General features: G+C 41.1%; 1 protein-coding gene across 1 annotated transcript in view; it reads left to right on the top strand.

Annotated features, from left to right (window-relative positions):
* The window catches only part of LYST (lysosomal trafficking regulator), a 789,135-nt gene that overhangs the window by 178,270 nt on the left and 587,598 nt on the right, over positions 1–23,267 (top strand). Inside the window, exons 10-12 of the mRNA XM_073671457.1 lie at positions 8,652–8,761; positions 9,000–9,393; positions 13,372–13,513. Of these exons, the coding sequence (XP_073527558.1) occupies positions 8,652–8,761; positions 9,000–9,393; positions 13,372–13,513 (646 nt within the window). The remainder of the gene's footprint in view (positions 1–8,651; positions 8,762–8,999; positions 9,394–13,371; positions 13,514–23,267) is intronic.

Genomic DNA, 23,267 nt, shown 5'->3' with positions numbered 1-23,267 from the left:
CAGAGAACAGAAGTAGAGATGGCTCCTGTCCAGGGCTCTCTGACTGCCTGGGCAATTTGGCAGGTGGTGAAGAGACAGATGGGTGCTCTTCAGTGCTCAGGACCTGAGAGGATCAGGAACTAATTGAAGTCGATGCGTTAGCTGCCATCCATCCGACAACGGCTTCAATTTGGTCCTCCCGCAGCAGTGGGGTACGGCTAGCTCCTACAAAGCTGCGCATAAAGGACTGTTCCCTGGTAAAACTGGGGGATGCTGAGTCACTGGTGCCCGCAGCAGGCACAGAATCCCCACGTCCTCTCCCTGCAGGCACAGAATCCTCACGTCCTCTCCCTGCAGAAACTCCACGCCCACGACCACATGCCTTACTCCCTGCCTTCTTCATCTTGGTAGACTGATAAAGATAGGCAGAAAAGTACTAAGGGCTTAGTGTGCTTATTCCTGAACAGCTGCTAACAGGTATAAGAAACACTAATTTTATAAAGTGTGGACTAGACTTTAATATGAGCTAATGTGGCCTACACAACTGTAAAGTGGAGTGTTTGGTGAACTTTATTTAGGTTTTTTTTGTCACAAAAAGACACTGGATGTGCCTAAAGATGTAATAACGATAGTATCACAAACTTTTTGTAGCTATTACAATGTAGGAAGGTAACCTACAATGCAATAGATGAGGCTGCAAAAAATAGGCTAATACTAATCTGGCTGGGGCTGCAGGGCCCAATGCTGCAGAAAGGCTCCTCTAACTACTCCTATATAGTGTGTTTGGAACCAATTTAGCTGAATACGGATGGAACCACCACACTAATAGGAGAAATCAGTAAAAATTATGAATTGGCAAAAAAGGACAATGTATGAGGCAGTGACACACACTGAGTGCACTACAACCAGACGTGGTTGAAGCACACACTACAGGGTGAGCTGCACTCACACCAGACCTTGCAGACAGCGGTGAACAGTACAGATGCAGAGCACTGTGCACTAGCGCTGCAAGACCAAAAAAAATTCTCTATCTACTCCTATATAGTGTGTTTGGAACAAATTTAGCTGAATACGGATGGAACCACCACACTAATAGGAGAAATCAGTAAAAATTATGAATTGGCAAAAAAGGACAATGTATGAGGCAGTGACACACACTGAGTGCACTATAACCAGACGTGGCTGAAGCACACACTACAGGGTGAGCTGCACTCACACACAGAGATCTTGCAGAAAGCGGTGAACAGCACAGAGAACTGTGCACTAGCGCTGCAAGGCACAGCGATTTATAAAGTAGCTTGGGTAAAGCAGAATAGACCAAATAGGTAGCTAAAACTGTCCCTCAGAACAACAGCATCCTATCCCTAACTGAATTCACAGCAGAGTGAGCTCAAAATGGCGGCGGCGGCTTTTATAGTGCATCATGACATCATTTCAGCAGCCAATCACAGCCATGCCATTAGTTAAGATGCCTACATGCCTAACAGGATGTGCCCACACTTCTTAGGATCCTCATTGGCTGAATAAAATGAAAATGGCTCATTGCATTATGGGAACTTCAGATTCCGGTATACGATATTGCAAAAGTATCGGAATTAAGTATCGGAATTCCGATACCGCGAATATCGGCCGATACCCGATATTTCAGTATCGGAATGCTCAACACTAGTCACCAGATGTAACAATATAACCTGTATATATCATGAAATAAACTACCTGGCCCATATGAGTATTTTTTAATTCATCCCAGAATAACTCTGTAATTCCTTCTGAAAATGAATCAATTTTCTGTAGTAAAAATAGTAAGCAGTTGGATTCCAGATGTCTAAAAAGTCCTGAACTCTTCTATGAGCGTGTAGAGAGACACACACACCCACAAAAAAGAAACCTTTGTATATTTTGTTTTTACATTTTTGTTATATAGAGTAGGAAAGCCCTGTAGGATGGGATTAAATTCTAGCACTAGAGGTCCTGAATAGCTTCACCTGGTTAGCTATGACTAGAACCAGGTCATGTGTTCATTTATCATGTGTTCATTTGAGTCTGTCAGCTCGGGAATCTGAGTTTGAATTGTTGGAGCTGGTTAGTAACCAGTGAAGGTTAGCACATTGAACCAAAAGCAGGACCTGAATTGCTGTCTGGGTGAGACCTTGTTGTTGAATGTAGACACGCTGAGCCTAAAGCAGGACCTGAATTGCTATCCGGGTGCGACCCTGTTAACCCCTTAAATACCACTGTCAATCATGACAGTTCTACTTAAGTTGTTACAAGGGGGTTGCAAGGCCCCCTTAGTAACCATCGGACCTCTGCAATAAGAATCGCTGGTCCCAATTGTTACCATGATACCCTGAGATCATGCGATGATCCCAGGGTACGGTGACCTGTGAGATCCATCAATAAGCTGGGTCTCACAGGCAGAGTCAGGCTGAGTCAGTGACTCACTGACTTGTCTCATGCACTGCAGTACTGGAGTTCTGCAGTGTATGAGACCAGCGATCAAATTGAAAATTACACATGTCCCACAGTGGGACTTAGTGGAAAAGTAAAAAAAAGTGTAATAAAATATGTAAAAAAAAAAAAGTGCACACAAGTCACTAAAATCCGTTTTGCCACTCAAAATGCAGCGTTTGTGATAAAACAAAAATTTAACAAAAAAACCGTACACATAATTGGTATCGTCGCGTCCGGAACAACCCGCTCTATAAAACTGGCACGTTATTTATTACATTTGGTGAATGCCTTAAAAAAAACAAACAAAAAAAAACCATGGCAAAAATGACTTTTTCATCATACTGACTCACAGAAAAGTGAATAAAAAGCAATCAAAAGACGTATGTAAAAAAAAAAAATCTATAATTAAAAGCGCCTAACCATCCTGCAAAAAGACAAGTCATAATATGACTCATTCGACAAGAAAATAAAAAAGTTACAGTTCTAAGAATGACGAGGAAAAATAAAATTCTTTTTTGTAAATAGTATATATAAATCTAGTATCACTGTAATCGTACTGACCCGACAGAAAAATTGGTCTTATCACATTTACCGCATGGGAAACAGTGCAAAAATTTAAATAAGGACTATTCTTGTACTGCTGTCTATTTGTTAATCCGGCCTCCAAAAAAGTCGGAATAAGGCTCAGCTCACATTTATCTGAGCGCTTATGTCGGTGTTTCCGTGGAAATTCCCCAAATCTGCAATTCAAACAAAACCCCAGATGAAACGTCTCACTTAGGAGGCTGATGGAGTCAATTTGGACTGGTCTCTGTTCCAGCGGCGTCCCATCATTTTATTCTTTTTTTAGTGCACAAGTGTGGGTGACCACAGATCTGTGCACGCCTAAAAAGATGGAAACCACCGGAGCAGACGTCAAACGGACTCCAAAGTGTCTACATCTGCCTCATTATGGTGGGTGTTTCCGTTGGATGTTTCGTCTGAATCGCATTTTTGTGGGATTTACGTAGAAACCCTGACTTAAGTGCTCAGCGTAGACTGGCGGTCCAGTCTTATTCTAGAAGCAATAGAAAATGATGTACCCCAAAATGTTACCAATAAAACCCCTAATTTATCCCATATAAAACCAGCCCCCTCTCAGGTCTGTCATCTGTCACTGGAACTATAGGGGGTCCCATTTTTCTGGTAGAACAAAGACTGTAGAAAAGTGACAGCTCCCACCCCTCAAATAAAATCCAGTGAATTCTTGGCTCCCAAATCCAAATGCCCACCTCCTTCTGAGCCCCACTGTGCCTAAACCGCAGTAGGTGGCCACATGTTTGGCATTATTGTAGCGGGGAGAGCACTCAACAATTTACGGGGTGTATGTCATCAGGAGAAATGTATGGGGGCGCTACAATATATGAGGGCACTACACTTTATGGGGGCAGAATGTATGGGCACTAAACTGGCATATTTGCAATTCTCCAGAATAAAGCCTGGTGGGGATGTTACATAATAGTCTCTGCAGCAGTAGATGAATTCACTGAGATGTGTCATTTCTACAATGGGGTCACTTTTGGAGTTTTTCTGCTGTTCTGGTCCCTTTGGTGCTCCGCAAATGTTGCCCACAAAATGTTCTACTAAAATCTATGCTCCAAAAGCCAAATAGTGCTCTTTCCTTCTCAGCCCTGACGTGTGGCCTAATAGTAATTTCTGATGACATACAGGGCATCAACGCGTTCGGGAGAAATGGCATAACAAATTATGGGGTCCGTTTTCTCCAATTATCCATTTTAAAAATTACAAATTTGGGGCTAAAACTACATTTTCGTAAAAGAAAATGAAAATTTTCAGTATGACTATCTAATGTTCTCAAATTTTGTGTAGTACCTGTGGGTTCAAAATGCTCACCCCTGGATAAAATTTTTTGAGACTTCTAGTTTACAAAATGGTGTCACTGTTTGGGCACATCAGGAGCTCGCCAAATGCAACATGGCATCCACTCTCGATTGCAGCCATTTTTGCAATCAAAAAGTCATACGGTGCTCCTTCCCTTCCGAATCCTGCTGTGCGCCCAAACAGTAGTTATACCCTACATAGGAAGTATCCGCATACTGAGGAGAAATTGCTCATCAAATTTTGGGGTCCAATTTCTCATGTTACCCTTGTGAAAATAAAAAAAAATTGGATCTGAAGTAAACATTTTCTGAAAAAAAGTGCAATTGTCCTAGGTTCATATCACTGAAGCTAACAACCTCAGTGATGCATATCTCCCCTCCAGTACTTTCCATTGACTTTGTCACATTATGTATATATTTTTTTGTTTTTGTTTAATTGCATATGGTTTGTAGGGTTTTCATGCATGTCTTTTAGTAGGTATAAGGTAATGACGTATCGTATGATCAGGTGGTTAGTACGCTTTTGCAATATATATGGCATTTTTCATTACTTTGGTATATTCTATGATTAATAGCAGTCATGCCAGAAACGGGTTAGAATCTTTGTATTTGTAACCATGGATATCCCTGTTTTTAATTGAAAAATAAAACTTCCATTTATTTTATCCAAGTATCGATCCTTTTTCCATTTTTTCCACATTTATACTGCTGGTCGGCGGTTAGACCGTGGTACTAATGATATAAGCAGCGACAAGGTGCGGTGAGGCTTTTCTCAATTTTTTTTTCTATAATTTTTCTACATATCTGCCAACAGTCATGTGATGGCTTGTTTTTTATGTGACAAGTTGAAATTTTTATTGGTCCCATTTTCAAGCACACAGCAATTTTTTGATCGCTTTCGATTCCAATTTTTGGGAGGCAAAATGAACAAAAAACATATACATAAAGTACAGACCAAAAGTTTGGACACACCTTCTCATTTAAAGATTTTTCTGTATTTTCATGACTTTGAAAATTGTACATTCACACTGAAGGCATCAAAACTATGAATTAACACGTGGAATTATATACTTAGCAAAAAAGTGTGAAACAACTGAAAATATGTCTTATATTCTAGGTTCTTCAAAGTAGCCACCTTTTGCGTTGATGACTGCTTTGCACACTCTTGGCATTCTCTTGATGAGCTTCAAGAGGTAGTCACCGGAAATGGTCTTCCAACAATCTTGAAGGAGTTCCCAGAGATGCTTAGCACTTGTTGGCCCTTTTGGCTTCACTCTGCTGTCCAGCTCACCCCAAACCATCTCGATTGGGATCAGGTCTGGTGACTGTGGAGGCCAGGTCATCTGGCGTAGCACCCCATCACTCTCCTTCTTGGTCAAATAGCCCTTACACAGCCTGTTGAAAAATAAATGATGGTCCGACTAAACGCAAACCGGGTGGAATAGCATGCCGCTGCAAGATGCTGTGGTAGCCATGCTGGTTCAGTATGCCTTCAATTTTGAATAAATCCCCAACAGTGTCACCAGCAAAGCACCCCCACACCATTACACCTCCTCCTCCATGCTTCACGGTAGGAACCAGGCATGTAGAGTCCATCCGTTCACCTTTTCTGCGTCGCACAAAGATATGGTGGTTGGAACCAAAGATCTCAAATTTGGACTCCTCAGACCAAAGCACAGATTTCCACTGGTCTAATGTCCATTTCTTGTGTTACTTAGCCCAAACAAGTCTCTTCTGCTTGTTGCCTGTCCTTAGTAGTGGTTTCCTAGCAGCTATTTTACCATGAAGGCCTGCTGCACAAAGTCTCCTCTTAACAGTTGTTGAAGAGATGTGTCTGCTGCTAGAACTCTGTGTGGCATTGACCTGGTCTCTAATCTGAGCTGCTGTTAACCTGCGATTTCTGAGGCTGGTGACTCGGATAAACTTATCCTCAGAAGTAGAGGTGACTCTTGGTCTTCCTTTCCTGGGGCGGTCCTCATGTGAGCCAGTTTCTTTGTAGCGCTTGATGATTTTTGCAACTGCACTTGGGGACACATTCAAAGTTTGCCCAATTTTTCGGACTGACGGACCTTCATTTCTTAAAGTAATGATTGCCACTCGTTTTTCTTTACTTAGCTGCTTTTTTCTTGCCATAATACAAATTCTAACAGCCTATTCAGTAGGACTATCAGCTGTGTATCCACCAGACTTCTGCACAACACAACTGATGGTCCCAACCCCATTTATAAGGCAAGAAATTCCACTTATTAAACCTGACAGGGCACACCTGTGAAGTGAAAACCATTTCCGGTGACTACCTCTTGAGGCTCATCAAGAGAATGCCAAGAGTGTGCAAAGCAGTCATCAAAGCAAAAGGTGGCTACTTTGAAGAACCTAGAATATAAGACATATTTTCAGTTGTTTCACACTTTTTTGTTAAGTATATAATTCCACATGTGTTAATTCATAGTTTTGATGCCTTCAGTGTGAATGTACAATTTTCAGAGTCATGAAAATACAGAAAAATCTTTAAATGAGACGGTGTGTCCAAACTTTTGGTCTGTACTGTATGTATATATGTGTGTGTGTGTGTGTGTGTGTGTGTGTGTGTGTGTATATATATACATACATACATACATACATACATACAGTGGTGTGAAAAAGTGTTTGCCCCTTCCTGATTTCTTATTGTTTTGCATCTTTGTCACACTTAGATGTTTCAGATCACAAAACAAATTTAAATATTAGACAAAGATAACACAAGTATCACAAAATGCAGTTTTTAAATGAATGTTTTTATTATAAAGGGCAAACGAAATTCAATCCTACAGGGCCCTGTGTGAAAAAATGTTTGCCCCCTAAACCTAATAACTGGTTGGGCCACCCTTCAAGCATTTGTGATAACTGGCAATGAATCTTTTACAACGCTCTGGAGGAAATTTTGCCCACTCATCTTTAAAAAAATTGTTGTAATTGAGCCACATTGGAGGGTTTTTGAGCATGAACCATCTTTTTGAGGCAGTATTAGAGATAGCTGCATTACGCTATTCAATGTGGTAATTAATTATCAAGGTCAGCTTTAGCTTTTTTAAATGTTGAGAAACCTCCAGATTTTTTTTTCAACCAAGCAAAACTGATGAAACACTCATGGTAAAAACTGATAGTGACCAAATTGAGAAAATCACTGATGTCTGAATGAGCCTGTGGTGGAGTCTCTCGCTCTCTTGCACTCAAAGATAGATACAGGACACTGTCTCTTTAAATGACTTGGTGGTTTATTTGTAGAAAGCAGCATAAACCATGGTCAAGTGTATTTTTGGCATAACAGGAAACAGAAAGGAAAAAGGTAGAGAACAGTCCTTACTTCGGGCAAGGTCCAGCCACTCAGGCTTAGCAAAAGCACATGGTCCAGTTTTAGCAGAAACACAAGCTCCTCTCTCTCAGGAGCTAGCTTCCACACACTGAACACCACCTGAGTGAAAAAGCTGGCTATTTAAAGCCCAGACCCCACCCTGGGGTGGAGATATTTTGGATGGCCTCCCGCCTGCACTACAGACATCCACCTATAAAACAAAATTTAACCCTCTCTGCACCTACTATGCAGGAGAAACTTCCATGTTTCACATCACTGAAGCTTACAACCTCAGTGAAACATATCCTCCCCTCCAGTATTCTGCCAGTGACTGTCACAGCCCTTACAGAAAGTCTTCAGTCCACCTCTACTAATCTGCACCTATTCAAGCTTAGAAAAAGGGTTTTTTTAGGTGCAAAACATAAAACGTCAGTGTAGTTCAAGATATTGAAAGCAGTCCCAATAAATATTAATATCAAAAGAATATAACACATTTCTTACAGTAAAAAGGTGTAAATATATATTCTGTGTTGTGTATACTTAAAGGGGTTGTCCGGTCCAAACAGATTAGTCTGCAGTCCCTCTGTGTGACCGCAGACTTATGAATCACCCTAGCGCACACACTGTTAGCTGCATGGATCGGCGAATCCTCGCAGCTCACAGTGCTTGCGTTAGGGGAATTCATTAGTCTGCGGTCTCACAGAGGGACTGCAGTCTTATCGGTTTAGACCGGACAACCTTCTTAATCTATTAGTTTATTTGGGGGAATATAGAGGGATTATGTTCACTTTGTTACCACTGACGTGAATATGATACTGGCTTTAGCTGTCAATGTGATGCTATGCTGATGCATTATAGGATTGATAGCAGAGCTTAGAGGAATAACATGCAGGATGAGCGCAAGGAATCAAGATTATCACATGAGTTATTACATTTACAGTAATGCTACAGAGTGAAAAAAAAGTCTTGTGTCGAACACGGTGTTTAATAAATATGTTCCTTTTTTTCAGAATGTCATGAAGTATTGATCGACATTTTGGTTACATTAATGGGTCATAGTATAAATTCAGATGAACTTGCTCTTTTGTTGCATTGTTTCTTGGAAAATTCTTTGCCTAATGTGAGTATACCATCAATTTAATAGAATAATTAAAATTGCAATTTACCAATGTTCTCTAGCATGAAATATTGATGGCTTCACCTTAGAGAATAATATTACCAAATAAATTAGGATAGTTTAATATAGCATTCAACACTTTGCAGTTTATATTTTTGAGTTAAAATATATTATTATATCTCACTAATGTGAATTTTATAAGTAAATTACACCTAAGTGTATGGTCTTTCCATTGTTTTAGGAAATCCTATTAAAAGGCGTCCTCAAGATCACTGAAGCCAACACTGGCATGATACCCCTGAGACACGTGACCTTTCCTCTGCAGCAGAACTTGATTGGAGCAAACTGTGTTGGGCACAAATCTTCTGGCTTTACCCCTGCAAAATTACCAGCATTCTGTCGAAGAACAAAAGCATGGCAAAATAAAGATCTTCATTGTGATCACTTGCTCTGCCCGTGGCATATTGCACCTATCCATTTACCTTTGGTTGGTCAGAATTGTTGGCCACATATGTCTGATGGATTCAGTCTCACACTGTGGTTGAAACTGGAGTGCAATCAAGAATCAGAACGGTTAATAAGACGAAAACAAACAAAGAGAAAAAAGAGGTTACCTTTTCAAGCCCAAAGTACAGGTATATATTTTGCTTAATAAAAAGAGCCCAATTTTATAAAAAATAAAAAAATTAACCTATTAAAGACACAACAATTTTTCTGGTTAAATGTTTTCATGCCTATTTTCCAAGAGCCATATCTTCTTTTTTTATGATTATATATCCATATGAGGGCTTCTTTTTTCTGGGGCAAACCTTATTTTTAGTGGCACCTTTCCATTTACCATATAGTATATTGAAAAACAGAAAAATTCTCCGTTATTTTTCCGAGTTTAATTTTTCGTGTTCATTGTGCAAAAAAATGAAAAGTTAAGATAATTTTGTTATGCAGGTTATTACAGCAATACCTGGGTTATATAGTTTTGGGGAGGGTTTGTACTATTTTTTAAAAATATATACCTACATAGAATTTTGCAGGACACAATTTCTAATGATAAAATCTTTAATAATAATAAAGTACAGTACATTTCTGTCGTAATTGGCTTGGTCTATTTTATAAATTTGCTGTACAAACCTATGCTGCCACAAGCAATTTTTATTTATATAGCGCCACCATATTCTACAGCACTTTACAATTATGCAGGGACATGTACAGACAAGAACGACATTACCGAGTAACCCACATTTCAACAGTTACATGAGGAGTGAGAGTCCTCCTCCTTCTACAGCTTTTTGGTCTTCATCATAGTGGAGTTTGGAGTGTGACTGTTTGAGGTTGCGGACAGGTGTCTTTTATACTGATAACAAGTTCAAACAGGTGCCAGTACTACAGGTAATGAGTGGAGGACAGAGGAGCCTCTTAGGCTGCGTGCCCACGATGTTTTTTTCAAGCGTTTTTGCTGCGGAATTTCCGCTGCGGAAACGCTTGAAAAACGCTTGGTAATAAGTGTCTCATGGTCCCCAATAACAATCCGCATGTTCTATGCCCATGCTGCGGAATTTTCCGCAGCAGATTTTATGTGCGGAAAAAATCCACAGCATGGCCATTAATTGTGCGTTTACGCATGCAGAATTGCCTACTCAATGCATTAGAAAAACGCATGGCAAATCCGCATGTCAAAAACGCGTCAAAAACTCGTGTTAAAATCCACACGAGTTTTTCCTGGCAAAGACATGCAGAAATGAAGCGGAGATTTTCCGCTTCATTTCTGCATCGTGGGCACATAGCCTTAAAGAAGAAGTTACAGGTCTGTGAGAGCCAGAAATCTTGCTTGTTTGTAATTGACCAAATACTTATTTTCCACCAAAATTTGAAAAAAATTTATTTCCAAATCAGACAATGTGATTTTCAGGATTTGTTTTCTCATTTTGTCTCTCAGGCTGAGTTCACACGATGCGTTTTTCATGCGTTTCCGCGGCGTTTTTGCAGTTGCGTAAACGCCGCGGAAACGCATGAAAAACGCATGGTAGAAGGGCAGCAATGTTCCCCAATTGAAATCCGCATGTGCTGTGCCCATGATGCGGATTTTTACGCAGCGTAAACGCTGCGGTCAAAAATCCGCAGCATGTCAATTAATTTTGCGGAAATGCTGCTCTTTTGCCGCCATTGACTTGCATTAGACCGCATGGAATCCGCATCACTGTATATGTTGATGCGCTTTTCATGCGGTCTAATGTGCGGATGGTACCTGGGTGTGGATGAGAGGACTCTCATCCAGACCCAGGTACCATTAAAAAAAAAAAAAGAATAAAATAAAAAATATATATATTCTCACCTTCTGACGGCCCGCGCAGCGCTCCTGCTTGATTCCCCGCACTTCGCGGTTGAATGAAGAAGGATCTTCGCTGACGTCAGAGTCATGTGACGGGTCACGTGACGCTGACGTCGGAAGGTCCTAAAGTCTTCACTGCCGGCAGCCGGGACCGAGCGAAGCCGGACACCGGGGGCCATCAGAAGGTAAAGTATATATTTATTTTTTATTTTTTGACATTCACACACTATATAAATCCATGCCGGTTGCATGGATTTATATAGTGTTAAGTTGACAAGCACTTTCCAAGTGATGCTAAAATCGCTTGGGAAGCGCTTGTCAACCCGCATGCGGAAATGAAAGTGAAGAACGCTTCACATCCGCATGTCCCTGGCAGGAAAACGCATGTACAATCCGCATGTACAATCCGCATGCGTTTTTTCTGCCAGGGAGATGCAGAAACGCTCAGGAAAAAATCCTGAGCATTTCTGCATCGTGTGCACATACCCTCATAGTTGAGGTCTACCTATGATGTCAATTACAGGCCTCTCTCATCTTTTTAAATGGGGGAACTTGCACATTTGGTGGCTGACTAAATACTTTTTTTCCCCACTGTATCTGTATATTTGATTTTTTTATTTGTTTTATTTTGAATGTGGCGAAAGGGGGGTGATTTTGAATTTTTTTTTATTTTTTTTAAAAAGCCCATGGGAGACTAGAAGCTGCAATCATCCAAAGTGGGGAAAAAAAGTTCCAAAATTTGTATGAAAAAAAGTTTTTGCGTTTGTCGCCATTTTCTGGCACCCATAGCTTTTTCATTTTTCGAGATCTGGGGCTGGGTGAAAAAGTATTTTTTGCGCCCTGAGCTGATTTTTTTTATTGATACCATCTTGGGGCAGATAAAATGTTTTGATCTATTGCATTTTCTTTTAATGTTGCGTCCGGCAAAAAAGTATAATTCTGGCATTTTGATTTTTTTTTCTCGTTACGCAATCTGTTTACTTTACTTTATATTTTAATAGATCTGACTTTTTTGAACACAGCGATGCTAAATATGTATTTTTTATTTTCAATGGGGCAAAAGGGGGTGATTTGAACTTTTTGTTTTTCCCAATTTTTTTAAAACTTTTTTTTATTACTTTTTACAGTATTCAATAGTCCCTTTAGGAGACCTGAAGCTGCGATTGTCTGATTGCCTGTGATATGCATAGCAGTGCTTATCCTCCATGTATAGCATTAATCACTATCTCTTATGAATGCCAGCCAAGAGCCATGACAAGCATGGGGGTCTTCTGCAAACCCCTGGCTGTCATGACAACCCATCTGTGCCCCCCAATCACGTGACTGGGGGCACAGATAGGTGGGATTTGTGACGTGTTTCCAACTGGTGCGTGTTAAATCCCGCTGTCAGAGATTGACAAGCGGGATCAGCTGGTTAATAGCTGCAGGTGGAGCGATCCACTAGCAGCTGTTAAATGCACATGACATCTGATTAAATCAGCTGTCATGTCCGAAGAAAGATGTCGGATTAGCTCTGGAGTCCACATCGAATTTAGGGACACAACGTATGACGTGAATATACATCACATGTCATGAAGGGGTTAAATGAAAGAAGTAGAACTGACATTTGTCTCATACCCAACAGTTAGCAGCTGTAGCTCTTCTATATTGTAACAATATTGCAGCCCTGTCTGCCTGTGAGATTGAACCTGCAGATGTGTCAGGTGTAATCACACACAGCTCTGCAGTGAGATCAGGAGAGCAGAGAGCGGCCATCACACATCACACTGGTAATGTCCCCTTCATGTAAAATAAGCTCTGAGGCAGAGTTATCTTCCAGGCAACATCCTAACCCGGAGCCTGGAAGAAGTCATTTACATATAAGAAAAACGTGGATTTCTTTATAAGACATCAGATCGCAGATATCATTTTACTCAGCTCCCTATGACCTACATGACCATATAGACGGCTTAGGAGCGTCGATCATCAGAACAGATTTCCTTTAAAAAAGTATAACTTGCTATACTCCCCTTATTATTGGAACATAGTTTTAGTTTTATTCTTATATACTAAATAGGAACTTACTGTGGGCATTATAATATGCATAACATGTCATGATGTAGGATAGATAATGAACTTACATGTTTATTAATGATGTTTGAAATTAAAATAGGACATTTCTTCAGTGTTGATTCAGGCTTGCAGGACAATTTCAGGAGGATAATTATAACAGATGCACTAAGCACCATGTTTTAGTGCTTTTGTAGGATATGACTATTAAGAGTTTGTGTGTGTGTTTCATTTTCAGCAAATGACAAGTTCATTGGAGCAGATAATTCCACTTCTGACAGACCTTTAGAAGATGGTTATATGCATGTGCTGTCCTTGGGCTCTAAGGTGCTCATGATGCAGATCTGGTTCAACGTGGCATCGGGTCGTTTTACTTTTAGGTAATCGCTTTTATACTACTAAAATGTTATTTCATTAAAGGGAATCTGTCACCCCCCTGGGCGATATCAGACCTCTACTATGGGCATACAGGTGATAGAAATGTAACTCTATACCTACCTGTATGGCCCATAGTAGAGGTCTGATGGGAATCTGTCCCCCTGGGAGATATCAGACCTCTACTATGGGCATACAGGTGATAGAAATGTAACTCTATACCTACCTGTATGGCCATAGTAGAGGTCTGATGGGAGTCTGTCCCCCCTGGGAGATATCTGACCTCTACTATGGGCATACAGGTGATAGAAATGTAACTCTATACCTACCTGTATGGCCCATAGTAGAGGTCTGATGGGAGTCTGTCCCCCCTGGGAGATATCTGACCTCTACTATGGACATACAGGTGATAGAAATGTAACTCTATACCTACCTGTATGGCCCATAGCAGAGGTCTGATGGGAATCTGTCCCCCCTGGGAGATATCTGACCTCTACTATGGGCATACAGGTGATAGAAATGTAACTCTATACCTACCTGTATGTCCCATAGTAGAGGTCTGATGGGAATCTGTCCCCCCTGGGAGATATCTGACCTCTACTATGGCCATACAGGTGATAGAAATGTAACTCTATACCTACCTGTATGGTCATAGTAGAGGTCTGATGGGAATCTGTCCCCCTGGGAGATATCAGACCTCTACTATGGGCATACAGGTGATAGAAATGTAAATCTATACTTACCTGTATGGCCATAGCAGAGGTCTGAGTGCAGAGAAAAGTGCTTTAATCAATTATTTTTCCCACAGGCTTGGCGTCCTGGGGACAGCAAGCAAACCCCTCCTATCTGCTTGCTATTCCCTGAAATCCCGCCTCTCTGCTTAATTATCATATCCCCCCTCTCACATCACAGGGCCCTGTGTACTAGTAGTACTAGAGTAGTAATAGAGAGAGAGGTGAATAAGACAAGTGATGTAAAGCAGCTTTATCAGTATGAGTGGAAGGATCACTTGTTTCCTACCTACTATTAAGACTACTCAAATGCGGGATGGTTGGGAGAGAAGTCCCATCATCAACTGTATCTATGTCATCAGGACTCGAATATAGTTGAATATGATGGCGAAGCAGAGAGACATTTTAACCTTGCTCCACCATTTTGACTGGGTAAAGATTGCTGCCCAGTCTTGTGACCTGAGAATGTGATCAGACCTGATGTCTTGGCATGTCCTTCAGGTCACACGACTAGGCAGCCAGCAGAGACCAGCCCATTTGCAGAGGAGCAGGAATGTGACAGGATGTGGGATGTTTGGGTGGAGGCCACTCTGGTGACTCCATACTGTGTGGCAATAATACTGAGAAGGGAGAGTCTTCATACTGTGTGCATGATGGGTGTGTGGAGTGCATCATACTTTGTGAAAAGTGAGGGGGCATAATATTGTGAAGGGGGGGATGTGCTGTGGAGGTAATATGCTGCGCGTGGGGGAAATGTACTGTGGGGGCATCATACTGTGTGGGGAGCACTGTGGGAATATACTGTGGATGGCACCATGCTTTGTGGGGAAATCATACATATAAAGTATGTGTACTTTGGGAGCATCACAGTAAACGAGGAGGATAATTACTGTAGAGTCATCTTACAGAGCAGGGACTCTATGGGGATCTTCATACTGTATGGGTGGCACTGATGGCCATCGTACTATGTGGGCTGCATTTTGGGGGGTTTTCATACTGCAGCAGGCATTGGGGACACATTATACTGTGTGTGGAGGGGAGGGGGCGGTCACTGTGTGGGCATAAAACAGATATTCTACTGCCCATGATCAGGCTATTTCAGCGCTTTGGCGCAGCGTATTTATGCTGCATCCGATCTGGCAGGTAAATCGGCATGTGTTCATTGGACACGTGCGGGGTTACAGCACCATATCCTTTCTATGTGTGAAATTTCTGTTCCGGAGACTGGCGTCTAACAGAAATTGACAATGCTGCGGCTCCTAAACCCTCTGCATGGGTGAGTTTACGCGGCGGCTAATAGAAGCACAGTGGGCATGGGATTTCTATAAATCCCATCCACTGTGCTTCTACCCTGCAACACAGCTGTTTGGATGCAGCGCAGGTGAGTTGCGTTCAAACCGTTGCTGGAACGGACCATGGGCACATATCCTAAGAACAAACAGTATTTATGTGTGGACAAGTATCATTTACTGGCTAAGTTTAGGTGACTTGTTTAGTGTAAAATAAAACTTGCCATATCCTGCTATATGTGTAACAATATGTGTCCATCTTTCCTATTTTTCAAAGTTGGGAGATATGCACGTTTAGTAGTAAATTATTCAAGAAGTTAAAAAAATGAATGTGAAATGTTTATTATCCTCTGATTAAGGCCTCATTCAGATGTCAGTGATTTCTCGTGTATGCAAAAAAAAAAAAAGATGAGCTGTACCAGTGTTTTGGATCAGAGTTTCATCAGTGTTTGGTCAGTATTTCAGTTTTTAACATCAGTGTTCATCTTCATTTTTCACCTTTCTGACCAGGCCAGATTTTTTAAATGATTCTGAGATTGCTTTTTCGAAACACATTTGTACTTTGTTATTAGTAAATTTAGGTTAATAATATTTGCCTTCATTTATGAAAATATTGTACATTTTTTAAAAATTAAAAGTTGTAACTTTCAAAGTTTGAATTTTTGTATGCATTAAAACAGATTATCATGCCATACAAAATAATAATTAACATTTAACCCATGGCTAATTTGTCAGTATAATTTGTAAATGTTTTTTTTTTTTTTTTTTTACAAGTCTTAAGTTTAACATCAAGTTTCATTTTTTGCAACATGTTATTTTTAGAGACCACTTTCCTTTTGATGTGACTTTGAGGGGCCTATATGCCAAAAAACCCAAACAAATATTATATGTAGAAAAAAGGGGCGCACCATGTACCTGATAAAGTAATAATGGGTGCTATATCCTGCATTGTTTAAGACCATAAATAGCATCAAGAGAAGAAAAAATCAATGCACAGGACAGATATGCACACCAAATTGCAAGCGAATGGTATAAAAAATGATCGCTTTATTAATGCACACTACCACACTAAAAACAATTAAAAACAGCAACCAAAGACCATAATGTAGACCATATCCAAAGAATCACCCCTATTGATAATAAAATACATGAGTCAGAGACTAATGTGCCCCCACAGTGTCATACAGTGTATATATTACCATGAGCAGTAGACAACCATAGTATCAAAATGTAACCACAATATTAAGGAGACTCTTGCTATATAAGTAACTAATGAGGGTAATACCATACATATACACATATATAAACCCAAGTCCATGCGTCCCTGGGAGGGGGTAAGCAAGTACCAGAGATATCTTAGCCAAAATGCATAGTCTCATGTGAGAATGTAATAACATGTAGCAGTAAAGGCCCCGTCACACATAACGAGATTGCTAGCGAGATCGTTGATACTTCACGGTTTTTGTGATGCAATAGCGATCTCGCTAGCGATCTCGTTATGTCTGACAGGTGGCAACAATCAGGCCCCTGATGTGAGATCACTGATCGTTACAAAGCTTCCTGGACCATTCCTGGGTCGTTGCGCTCCCGCTGGGCAGTGTGCATCGCTGCATTTGACACCTTATCAACGACCTCGTTAGCGATTCAGAACTGAGACACGTAGGCGTGCATAAATTGGACTTTTCCGCGCCCCTCGTCCCCGATTGGTGGTCGCTACAGCGTTCTCATTTTCCGCCGTGCATAAAGAAGGCAACAGAATAGCGATTCCATCCTTTGTTTCTGACCTCGTGCTGGATTGCAGATCCTAGCAGAATTCTCCGGGCTGTTGATATCCGTTCATTCGACTGAGTCCTGATTTTGCGGATCGTTGTAGCATTCTCCGGCTGTGACTGGCCGTACATCTGGTCTTGTCAATCTTGGTCAATCGGAGATGAGGGGGCGCGGAAAAGTGATTTTATGCACGCCTTTGTGACACAGTACAGTCCCTATCAAGGTGTGGATCATTGAAATAGCTGCTGTGTGAAAGCGTCCCAACGACCGCCGAGATCGTTAGTTAGATCGCTGGGGCGGCCGAAATCGTTGGGAAGTTCTGCATGTTTGACAGCTCCCCAGCGATCACAAAATGACTCTCCAGCAATCCCAAAACCATGACGTAATAACGATCTCACTAGCGATCTCCTTATGTGTGACGGGGCCTTTAGAGTAAAAAGCCAGGCTGAGAGATTAACTATGATGCAAGACTTGGACACACTAAGTCTTGCACATAGTTAATCTCTCAGCCTGGCTTTTTACTCTTATTACCCTCATTAGCTACTTATATAGCAAGAGTCTCCTTAATATTGTGGTTACATTTTGATACTACGGTTGCCTACTGCTCATGGTTAGGCTATGTGCCCACGATGCAGAAATGCTCCGGATTTTTCCTGAGCGTTTCTGCATCTCCCTGGCAGAAAAAAACGCATGCGGATTGTACATGCAGATTGTGCATGTGGATTGTAAATGCGTTTTCCTGCCAGGGACATGCGGAAGTGAAGCGTTCTTCACTTGCATTTCCGCATGCGGGTTGTCAAGCACTTTCCAAGCGATTTTAGCATCACTTGGAAAGTGCTTGACAACTTGGTCACACAATATAAATCCATGCAACCGGCATGGATTTATATAGTGTGACCCGAGAGAATGTCAAAAAATCAAAAATGAAGCTATACGTACCTTCCGATGGCCCCCGGAGTCTTGCTTCGCTCGGTGCTGACTGCCGGCAGATCGCGGTACACTGAAGGACCTGCCGACGTCAGCGTTGCGTGACCCATCACATGAATATGACGTCAGCGCAGGTCCTCCAGTCCATCGCGATCTGCCGGCAAGGGTGGAGGAGCGCACCGGGGGCCGTCAGAAGGTAAATATCATATTTATTTTTTATTTTATTCTTTTTTTTTTTTTTTTACAGTTTCTATGGTACCCAGGTCCGGAGGAGAGTCTTCTCTCCTCTAGACCTGGGTACCATCCACACATTGAATGCATGTATTCCGCATGTGCTTATCTAGTGAAGCGGAATGCACGCGCTCTAATGCAAGTCAATGGCGGCGAAAACGCAGCACTTCCGCAAAATAATTGGTAGTGCTGCGGATTTTTCCGCAATGATAATCCGCAGCGGAAATTTCCGCAGCATGTGCACAGCACACGCGGATTATCATTGGGGTACATGGCAGACCTTCTACCAAGCATTTTTTAAGCGTTTCTGCCTCTGCGGAAACGCTTAAAAAACGCATCGTGGGCACACAGCCTAAAGCTATTCCTAATTATGGGAAGTGTTATAATAGTAATTTTATATTCCTAAAAGTTTGTAGAAAATTGATATGCCAAAGGCTCGAATGAAACCTGTCGCCACCAACCTTTGAGACACTAAGGGCTTACTGACGTTATGCAGTTGCCCGGCATTTTTTGCTGCAATTTTAGCCACAATTGCAGCACACTGTGTTTTTAAGGTATTTTGGTAACAGCAAAAAATGCAGTACAGTCATAATCTGTATGTGAACATACATTAAACTGTTGGCAAGTGCTCATGTTGCGGTGATTATTGTCCCAAAACTGCCAGTAGGAAACTACACCACCACCAGGTTCAATAAAAAAGGTATGCAATGCTTTGCAGCATATGTGCCCCAACATGCAGTTAAAACATGGTGACTAAATTTGGTGACAGCTTACCTGTAAAGCGTCACGCTTGTCAATGTTTTTTCTAATTTTATACTTTTCTTGCTAAAAGGTTTTGTTTAGTAAAACAATTGTTGCAAAATACATGCAAAGCACAAACAAGTTCCCCACGCAGGGGTCATTATTATACTTGTGGATACTTAATTTCATAACAAAATAGTATAAATCATTTTGATAAGGTACAATCCTTATACGAAGAAGACAAACAATTGATAAGGGCGAGGATGGAGTTACCCAAATTAGAGCAATTAGGAGGGAGGTAAAGGAGTAAGTTCCAAGGATATATATGCTAGAAATTAGAGGAAAATTAAAGTACAGAGATCAGGAATATTAAAAAAAAAAAAAAAAAAAAAAAAATTGGCCAAAGACTACCACGTTTTCAGAAAGGGCTCCTCAAATCTTTACAGATGCTGTTTAATTTTTCATAGGTCATTATACTGGTTATTCTCAACTTAACTACTCTACATCAACACTTGGATGCAAAGATTTCCACTCTAAGGCAATATGACTGTGTGCTGCCGTGCAGATGTATTATTATAGTTTATAAGCTTAAGTAGAAAAACCTTGTGGTTTATTGGCCAGTAGAGATAATGAGGATTTGGGGAATAGTGTTAACAATGCCTGAGATATTAGCTTAGAGATTTCGGACCAAAAGAAAGAAATTTTGGGGCATTGCCACCATATATGTGCCATGGAGCCAGGATCTAATCATCCTCTTAAACAAAGTGGAGATAATTCTGGCAAAAAATGGTGGACCCCAGTAGGAAGCAAGTCGAAACTTTTGTAGAGTTTTGATGTAAGATTCAACCAAGCTGACTTGATGACTGCTTTTCATAATTGTGGTAAATAAATTCTGCCAACAGTTATGTTACATTTGCTCTTCCCAGAGCATGAATGGTAGTTTAGTATTGGGTGGGAGTTGACTCACAGCTGCAGATGTGTTGTAGATGTGGCATAGGCTAATTGGTGAGACTTGGCATAAAAGTTTAAATAAAGTAGGAGTTGGGAGCTACTTTGCATTCGTGAGAGAGTGAGCCAGACGAAGAATCGCATACCTGCTAAAATGCTTTGTATCAGAAGGTTCATATTTTATCATTTGTTGAGCTGATATGTTTCCTGCCTGATACCAAATCTTTGCCTACTCATCATCTAAAGTGGTCAAGCTGGAGGCTTGGGGGGATCTTAGCCTTAGGAACATTCTAGTATGTAGTGAAGAGTTGCTGAAGATGTCTTAATCGCCTCTATAGTATGATGGAATGTTGTGCAGTTGGGCGGTGTCTTTAACATAGGTTGCAGTGGGTCATTACAGCAGAAAAGAGATTGCATATTTCAAGACTTAAAGGGATTGTCCAGTACTTTTAAAATTATGCCAATATGTTTTAATGATAAATAGAAGCTTCTTTCTAATTACCTCCTGGTGCTGTTTCTGCCTGTGAGCGGCGCTATCGGTGGCCGCTCACAGGAAGTTTGTGACCCCCAGCTGCAGCCGGCTCTGACATCCGTTGACGTCACGACAAGTCCAGGCTGCAGCCGAGGGTCCCTCTTCCGCGTTCCACCGGTGGCTTCTGGGTTGTGGGCGGGGTTACCTCACGCGTCACACCCGGCATCCACTGAGCTCTCTTCCTGTCCCCATTCATTGGAAAAGCGTGCTATGGATGCTGGGTGTAACGCGGAGAATAGCCCCGCCCACAACCCAGCAGGCACCACGGGGACCTCAGCGCTGAGTCACGCCTCACTTGACGTGACGTCATCGGGGAGTCACGTGCTGCCAGTGAGAGGCCACCGATAGCGCCGCTCACAGGCAGAAACTGCACCAGGAGGTAATTAGAAAGAAGCTTCTATTTATCATTAAAACACATTGGCATATTTTTAAAAGTACTGGACAACCCTTTCAATTAGAAGGACTAAATATTAACCCACAAGGGGACGTCTGTGGCATTTATAACAATGAGCTGTACTAACTGATCTGCATTATAATAGGGGGAAATATGTGTAGCTGATCAGTAGTCAGACATTTGTTGTACTGCATTAATTTTTCTTTGATGTAAACTGGTTTATTAGCCCAAAATAAATTTTAAAATGGCATATTATAGGACCCTAATATCTCAATTTATTAATGCAGTAGTGAAGTAAAAAAATAAATATAATATTTCAGGTTATGTGATCATTTTACTGAATTTTTACTCCCAATCCAGCAGATGGAGTTTAGTACCAAATGCAGATATCAGCCATTAGTTGATTGGAGCTGGATACTTGCACATGTATAAGGGACAGTTAAGTTTTAATCCTGGGTAGGTGATAGACTTTGGCTGTGCCTCAGTTTAAAAGTTTAATTCTTGAAGTTTTTGCATGTGTGGAGGAACCTTAAAAAGAGAGTTTCTGTTTTATCGTAGTTAATTTTGTGGCTGGAAGCTAGTGCAATATTGTCCAGGAAGGAGATTGTTTGGTAATGAGGTGAGCAAAAATCAGCAGCAGATAGACTTAATTTATATTGTGTGGAGCCAATTGTGACACCATGTATATTTACGTTGGAACAGATCAGAATGGCAGGGCTTTGGAGTCAGTAAGGTAAACCTCCGACTCTGACTCCACGACTCCCTCATATATGGCTCATGTTTAAGTGATAAATTTACTGTAGCACAGATTAATCTCAGCTAAAAGTCTAGACCCTTAGATCAGGAACAGGACAGACATTTATAGGACATTTCATAACTTTCCCAAATTCTTATGAAAAAATATTCCCCACAAACTGCATTGAACTACTGCACCCAATTTATTATATATTTTAGGAGTTGGAGTCGGTCCATTTTATACCGACTCCACCAAAATGGACACCGACTCTAACTTCACAGCCCTGGAATGACAAGGGGCTCTGTAACAAGGTAAAAACAAAAGCTGGTTAGAGGCGATAACCCTGACTTTTCGAATTTGTATAGGAGCTGCTGAAGAAGTAGGGCGTTAAAAGGGAATATGTCACAAGGAAAATGCAGTCAAATCTGCAGGCACCATAATTTAGAGCAAGGAAAGCTGAATAGATTGATTTATATATTTTTGTGAGAAAAGATTTAGTATTACTTGTGTTTTCATAATTTAAACTTCTACTCTTTCTGGGATTTTCAATCCAGTAGGTGGTCCTATTCATGATTGACAGCGATGTCTGTATGCACTCTTAGGCTGTGTGCCCACTATGCGTTTTTCAAGTGTTTTTACCGCGGAATTTACACATCGAAAACGCTTAAAAAACGCTTGGTAATACGTGCCCCATGGTCCCCAATCTGTGCACATGCTGCAGAAATTTCCGCTGCGGATTATCATTGCGGAAAAATACGCAGCATGTCCATTAATTTTGCGGACACGCAGCGTGATTGCCACCATTGACTTGTATTGAACCGCATATTATTCGTATGAGCACATGTGCCCATGCGGATATCATACGGTTCAATGTGCGGATGGTACCCGGGTTTGGAGAAGAGAAGACTCTCCTCCAGACCCAGATACCATAGAACCGGTTAAAAAAAGAATTTAAAATAAAAAATAAAGATTATACTTACCTTCTGATGGCCCCCGGTCTCCTCAGCGATGCGTCCGGTCTGTTGTATGGGTCGCGATGGTGTGAAAGGACCTGCCATGACGTCATTTAGTCATGTGACAGGTAACCCGACCGCGTACCACGTCGTATAAGGGGTTAAAGAGCATCAACTGGGTGAGAACTTTCCTATGTATTTTTAATTAAATTGCTTGGTCCTGTATGTACCAGGAACTATGTATGGGATGATGACCCACTATGCTATTTGTTTACCTTTATAATTTACTATAATCTTATATGAGTATTGTAGATTGTTTCATATATCTTGTATGACCACTGTAAGCTTATACTATATTTTATTACATTATGTTATGACTTTATAGAATCGACATCTGTCGGAGTACATCCTGTCATAACTAGCTAGAAACCTTTATGTCCAGTAATGAAATTTGGATGCCTATAGGATATTTTGTCTCCTGGATTTGCATTGATGCTTGGACAGTGG

Source organism: Phyllobates terribilis, unplaced genomic scaffold (genome assembly GCF_046119375.1).
Source record: "Phyllobates terribilis strain yellow unplaced genomic scaffold, ASM4611937v1 Scaffold_3__8_contigs__length_932513732, whole genome shotgun sequence".
Taxonomy (NCBI): domain Eukaryota; kingdom Metazoa; phylum Chordata; class Amphibia; order Anura; family Dendrobatidae; genus Phyllobates; species Phyllobates terribilis.
Note: the sequence above shows the minus strand (reverse complement) of the source record. Positions and strands in the feature narration are given on the sequence as shown.